Source organism: Dromaius novaehollandiae, chromosome 1 (assembly GCF_036370855.1).
Source record: "Dromaius novaehollandiae isolate bDroNov1 chromosome 1, bDroNov1.hap1, whole genome shotgun sequence".
NCBI classification, from domain to species: domain Eukaryota; kingdom Metazoa; phylum Chordata; class Aves; order Casuariiformes; family Dromaiidae; genus Dromaius; species Dromaius novaehollandiae.
The window spans coordinates 41,864,569-41,871,980 of record NC_088098.1 but is presented as its reverse complement, the minus strand read 5'-3'; the positions used below and the strand labels follow the sequence as shown (position 1 = coordinate 41,871,980).

At 35.2% G+C, this 7,412-nt stretch overlaps 1 protein-coding gene across 6 annotated transcripts in view; it reads right to left on the bottom strand.

Moving 5' to 3' along the window:
- METTL25 (methyltransferase like 25) overlaps positions 1-7,412 on the bottom strand; it is a 69,029-nt gene that overhangs the window by 46,249 nt on the left and 15,368 nt on the right. For all 6 annotated transcript variants that reach the window (XR_010388577.1, XM_064509685.1, XM_064509695.1 and 3 more), the window contains exons 4-5: positions 5,691-6,326; positions 2,483-2,627 (exon numbers count right to left, since the gene is read on the bottom strand). Coding sequence is in view for 5 of the 6 variants with exons in the window: in XM_064509685.1 (XP_064365755.1) it covers positions 2,483-2,627; positions 5,691-6,326 (781 nt within the window). In the remaining variant the exon portion in view is untranslated. The remainder of the gene's footprint in view (positions 1-2,482; positions 2,628-5,690; positions 6,327-7,412) is intronic.

The following is a 7,412-nucleotide window of genomic DNA, read 5'->3' as shown; positions in this document are numbered from 1 at the left end:
CCTTTGATGATATCTGAATAACAATATTTTAGAAAAGCCTTACGCACCGGTCTGCAAAAAAGTAATCATCCTTCAGCAAGAACAGGAAGTTTTATCTTCACTGTGATAAAAAAAAATAATCAGATGTTTGAAACACACAAAGTTGATTATAAGTGCCTGAAAAGCTCACCATTATTTAGAAGCTTGATATAAAAAGAACTGCTATGTTTTTACAAATTGCATTTGTATAATGCAAATATTTAACAATAAAACATTTCCATTGTATTTCTTCTTTCTTTTGATAATTTGACGTATTGTGAAAAGCAAAAATACTACTACACTGTAGAAATGTTCAAAATTGTCACAGATCTATGCTGAGCAACATAAATAGACCATTACAACAAGCAAGAGACAGCATGTGTTGTGGTCAATCCAAAGCTAGGCAATAGCTGACTGAGCAGCCAACCGTTAAAGAACAGCAGCTAAGTTCTGCCTGCCTTTTTCTCTGTGAAGTTCTTTCAAAGTGCTGAAATAAACCTTACCAATTCACCTCTCTCTCAAATTTGGTTGATACAGTGATCAGGTTCTAATGCTTAGGCAGATGGTCATTTAGGCAGATGGTCATTCAGACAGCTGTTACATAACACTTGTTTTCTCAGGAAAGCCAGATAATTAATGTTCTTCATTATGCACTAAAAACAAATGAACCAAATAGGAATGAGCATGTCAATGCATGTGTAAATCTGCACACTACTTAAAATAGTAGCAGAAAATGGCATAGAAAATGCTGGGAGTATCTACACAGAAAATACAGTATTTGCATGTTGAAGTAGAGCGTTTTGACCTGTAGCCTAAATCTCTCTCTTATTATTATTTTATTTTATACTAGATCACTACGAAGTTGATATGCAGGAAGTATTAAACCAAAGACAATTTCAGAGTTCAGTAAGTCACCATGACAGAATGACATTCATCCAAGGGTCCTGAAAGAACTCAAATAGGAGACTGCAGAACTGCAGAAATGGCCATTATGCCAACGTAATGGCCATCTACAGAAAAGGTTTCAGATGGGAACTAAAAGCTCTGTGTTTCATTGATTCAGATAAGACAGAGTCATCATAATTTTTAATAACGAGTGCATGGATAGAGACAAGGAATAAGTGAAGTTTTGGGAACTTTCCACCACAGGAGTTTATGGAATCAGACAGTATCATCTGGTTCAAAAAGGGATTAGATAATTTCAGAGATAAAAAGTCCTTGAACAGATACTAAAAGGACTAGGCAGGAATGTACTTGTTATGCACCCTCGTACACATGAATTCTACATGTTGGGAATGTACAAGACAAAGAGACTAAATAAAGTGGTGAGGCTCCCGTGTTTTCCTTAAATAACATCTCATTTTGTCACTCTTGGACACAGAATACTAGGCTAGAAGGCACATTGGCCTGACCTAGAAAGTTATTTCTTATGTTCTTGTCTAAATACATAATCCAGTAAGCATAACATTTACATATTGCATTAAATTATTTTTCTCAATCATTGCAAAAATTCTTAAATAAATTAATTCAAACTTTTGTCAGGTTATCTAGCTTTTACAGATGTAGAAGTGTCTTAAAGTAATTAATAGACCTCAACACCATGTAATCTGCTTTTGTGATTTTAAGCTAAACTTCCTTTATAATTCCTCATAGTACTTCTGTTGGCAACAATGTTGCAATCACTGTTGAATATTAAACACTAGACATCAGAAGCAGCATGAGTTTTTCATAATAAACATAACAATCCATGAGTTTCATATATTATAATGTGCATTCATTCCCTCTGTACAAAGACAATCTTTAACTTTCTTATTTCAAGGCTGTACAGAAAGGCAAAGAATTTACTTCTCAACTGAGGATACCATCCTTCAGCCAAAAATGAGAAAAGCCACATTTAAAGGAAAACTCACATGTAGTGTGAATACCCAAATAATTTTCAGCTTGTCTCCCCAAGAAAATCTGTTATACATGTACTGTTCCATAATGCTCTAAACTGGCAGTGTCCCAGAACACAACATTCAGATGAGTCCTTTTTACAGTAATAACTTACATTAAAAGGACTTAATTTTGCTCATAGTTATACATGTACAACTCAACATAAATGAATATTGTATGAAAACAGCCAAGGGCAAAATCTGGTACAAAGTATTTCAAAAGGATGAAAACATATTGACCAAGAAAGCCTCCACATTTTACGAGGGAAGTAATGGAATAAAAACAGCTGTATTCATAACCACATAAAAACATTCTGCACTAATGTCCTTAATTTCAGCAAGAATATTAGGAATATTGGCATAACAGGAAAGCTACAGGCCATCCAGGAGTGAATGACCCACATAATGTAATTAAAAACACTACTAAATAAGCCACTGGCAAGGAACCGAATCAAGGTGGTTATTAATTAAAAGGTATAATATTCTCAACATGCAAACTGGCAGCCATAAGTTAAGCTCAGAAGAATTACCTTCTTGGTTTTCATACTGTTCTGACAACAGATGGTAGCAGCAGCCTACACTGCAAACTGCTTTGATTTCAGGCTTGGCAATAAAAATTCGTAGTGTATTTGGAGCAAGATCCCCACATGTATGTAGACCCACCATTACAGAGCCCTAAGAGAAAAAAGAAAAAAACGACAATAAAGCATCTCCTTTTTCAACTAAAAGAGCAACAACAACAAACTCCAAAACCCAAATGTTGCAAAAGGTTATTTAGTTGTAAGGTTTAAACATACAACTCCACGAGGACTCCTGGCGTTCCATTCCAGAATTTTTTTTAACATAATAAAAGTACTTCAGTGCTAAGAAAAGATGGCATATTTCTTCTATGGAGAATTAGAATGCTCACCTCTTTGATTAGAGTTATTCATCCCTATATTTTACCTTCTTTGGCTATGAGGAATCAGAATTTGAAGACAATGAACAGCAGCCCGCTTAACTGAATGGAAGAGAATGTCTACATGGTGACAGGACTGGCTATTTTCTCTTAACTTTCCTAGCTTTCCTGTTAATATTACAACTACTGCTATTTCCTTCTTGTTTTACTTCAGATTTACTACTGTAACATATATGGCTGAATCTACCCTATGGCAGTTCTGCTACTTCTGATTCCTGAAATCAAGAACACTTCCTAAACATAAGCATAATCTGAAGAGCAGGTCCGTCACCATCTGCTTAGACATTTCCAGAATTGCACTACTACAGCAGCTTTACAGTATGTCTACTACTATTCAACTACACATATTCACCTTCTTCCATAAAAACACAGTAAGAACTTCAGTTTCAGATACTCTATTCTGTACATTATATTTCCTGATTTCCTTTTTCTTCAATTTCCCCTTTTTCCTGTTTCCCTATCCCAAGTATACCTCTTCTCACCACTCATAACAATATTTTTCCCTTCCCTTCCAGACTCATTAATTGGAATCTAAATTGTAAAAGTGGTGATGTGTTGTTCTGAATTTCATCCTGATTCATTAGCAAGGTTATCAACAAGAATTTAACTTTGTTACATTCAAATGTGACACCTTTCTATAACCATTTTGACTTTACGTGCACATCTATTTTTGCTGCTCTGTTACAGTATTTTTTCTCACACATCTATATTGTACAGTGTATGTACGTGTGAAACAATAAACCTTTTCCTTTCTTCCTCTGTTTTCTCCTTCTTCCCTATTCCCTCGCTTCTTGCCTTCCACTTTGTTTGCACTGCTTCTCTGCACTTGCCCTTTCCTTGATTTAGGATCCTAAAATTTTAGGTGGTAAAAGTTCAGTTTTACTTTGGCTTAGTTTTTAAACTCTTTGTTTTCTGTTTATCAGCCTTAGATCACCATTGTACAAGACCTTCTCCCTCATGAAAACATAGAATAGTAGAACAACATTAAAATTTGGAAGCTAATGGAAGAAGTACACTTGCAAGAGAGCATTTAAACCCTGGGACTGGAAAAGCTAGAGAGATTCTCCCAGCAAAAAGCCAGTGGAAGACGGCCACCATATGCAAGCTATATGACAAACACTGCAACACTCAAAATTTCTGAATGATATCAAGGCAATCTATCTATGTCAAAGCAATCTACCTATGTTAGTTACACTTTTGGCCCATCACTGATTTCAGCAGGATTGCCTAGGTATTACTGATTGTACTTTCTTGTCCTTTGACTTTAGTCTAGTAAAATTTGGTATCTCACCATTAGTCCCGGGCTATACACAATTTCTGTCTCCATATATTTCTATCCCTATATTTTGTCAGCAATTCACATGAATTTCAAAATTTATCCTATAAATCGGTAAACACTAATTTTTCTCATTCCAACATATTAGGAAAATTTTCTAAAAATCAATTTATGGTTAAAATAAAAATTCAAAATCCTTATATTTTTAAAACATTTAAAAATTCTAAAGTATTTTTAATTACACACATTCATCACACATAGCACGTACACTGTTCAGTTATTAGTTTGCTTACAACAATGAAGTTACTACTTTTTCTTATAGTAATTTCTTTTTTTAAAGAAAGGCAGTGATATAGGATCTCTTCTGCCTTTTACACCAATAGAAATTACATACCAAGAGGATACAAAATCCAACTGTGCAAATTTAAGAGCATATACCTCGTATTTGTTTTACGTAAGTGTAAAGAACAGGAGTAACTCTAGGTCCATGAAGCACACATCCATGCAGTGGGCACAGGGAACCCCAAGCTCCTTGCCTGCATTCTGAGCACACGGACACATGCTACTGCTGTCCACAAGGTACATAATCAAAATTCACACTGCACTCAAGTGAACAGATCCTACTCCTCAGGATATATCTTTTCTAGGCAGACATGAGCCTGCTCCATACATTCTCAGATACTTAGCAGAATTTATTAGCTCAGTTACAGGCCCATTAACACAAACGTGGCCTTGAAATAGAGATGAATTACACTCCTTGAATGTATTTAATTCAGTTACTATTGAACACAGACGAGCTTTCACGTTTCCATGAAAGACTGCATATTATCTACCCAATCAGTGTATGTTAGCCTAGGCATAGGAACTAACACAGCTATACTGCTTCCGGACTCATGTCACTGTCTTTGGGAAGCTGAGCTTGGGCCTGTTTGCGTACATATAAACCTTGTGGGTTAGTAAATTATTAAAGGTACTTAAAGTAACTCTGAAAAGCCAAAATATAAAAACATTATTTATAAATAAGGCTTAAATTCTTTATGTTGAGTACTATAGGCACTAAATTCTTTTATAACTTCAAAGTTCAAGACAAAATTAAAAAACACAAAAATAGGACATTTCAGAGAATAATACATTCTTCTGTTACATATACCCATTTTCATAATAATTAGACATGTTATCTACAAACACATCTGTAAAGTAGCTGAATACACTGTTATCTATGCTGTTAACTTTGACAGCTGATTATTATCTACCTCACAAATTCTAAAGGCTGCTTTACTTAGATGTTCAAAATAATCCTAACACATATATTGAAATAGAAAAACAATCTCTGTATCTATTAGGCATAGTTACGCAAACAAGCTGAAAAGCATCATTGGGCCAGAATTCCCCATTCATTTACACCTCTGACAATATTCTCTGTGCACTCAGCAAACATTCTGTATATACAAAAATGACAATATGAAGGTAATAAACAATCTACTTCAAATATTAGTAAAATAACCTCCAGATCTGTAATGATGTCACTGAGTTCTGTTTCTGCAGTGATGTAGGAGGTCAATGGAAAATAAAGGTTTGATTCACTTGACTTGCTTGCTTTGGCCTTAACAGATGCCATTTTTCTTCGTGCCTTTTCCTCTTCACAGAGCTCCCCACAGTCACACCGAGATGAAGAAAAAACTTCAACAGCATCAGCAGGCAGGACATCTAGAATAGCAAGAACATTTTCAGAAAGCTTGCTCTCATCAGATTGTGTCTGAGTCACCAAATGAATTTCAGTTTGTTTGCTGGTTTCAGATGTAGCTATTTCTGTGAAAACACCAGAAGGAACTAAATCTTGGACAGTCACTTGGTCTTGACTTTGAAGACTGCTGTTATTATTTAAGGGCTTTTCATTGGTATTTGCTTCACATTTAATTTCAGTTTGCACTGGCCTATCATTCACCTCTTCTGACTGCTGGCTTTTGAGACTGGCTCTTGCTCGACTCTGATATGCTCTCCAGTGTTTCTTCAATTTCCTGTTCCTTTCATGAGCACCGTGAGTGTTGGTGTTTGAGGAATCAATTCCATAAACTTTTAAGTTATAGTGCATAGACAAAAAGGAACTCAGGTAGCCCTTTCCAGAACCTATATCAATCACCTAGGTAATGAAAAAAAAAAAAAAAAAGATTTGCTATATTAATGAGCAACAAACAGGATACATTTCAATCAAATGCAACAATTTCCTAGAAAAGTAAGCACAGATTTCATATTTTTGTTCATAATTACCATGGAATTCATAATTATCAGTTATCCCACCTGATACTTTGTTCACTTGCTTAGTTGAACTTCGTGCTGACTTTAAAACACAACAATAAATCAGAACTGATTTGTTCCAGAAAACAGACACTGCAATGCTTATGCAGCACATGTCCTGACTCTTCTGGAGAAGTCTTTCATTGTATTTTTTGACACAGAATTTCCTTCAGCTAAAGAAAATAACCACAAGCTACCACCAACACCACCTGTCATTTCCAGATTGGGCCAGGTTATACAGTTAGGAAAGAAAGTATTCCTAGTGTTTACTTTACACATCTAACTGCCATATTTAAGTTAGGAGTCTACTGCCATGCTTAAGTTAGAAGTCTCCTACCACTAGATACACAGAAATAACCATTTTCAGACTCAGTTTCTTACCTTAACCACCTCAGACACATGCCTAAAGACAGACAGTATGAGTACTGCCTTTTAAGTCCGAATGTTTATACTTGTTTCCCATTCTGCGAAAATGATCCATACAGGGATTTATGTAACATATGGATACTTTCATAATAAAACAAAGGGGCTCATATGCCATGTGCTTTTCACAGCCTGTTCTAGAAGGAGGAGTGAATAGAAAGGATATTTAGGAAGTTAAGTTTCTCATAACTCAAAGGGTATACTACTTCACCAATTTATGCAATGCAGGAAGGAAACACGGCACAGAGTAGTACCAGAAACAAGGTAACCTCAGAACTTTACATAATCACACCTTTTACTACGTGTGTTTTAATTTCTATTAAATATATATACATGATCAAATATTTTATGCAAATAAGCAATAGAGTACCAGTTCTCTAAGGAAACGAACTGATAATGGTCTCTTCTGTTCAAGTATCTACCAGAAATTATACTGACTAGATATAATGACTTATTTGTTAGTAAATATTCTTGAAAGTGACTGATTCGGGATTATTTTTTAATGTCT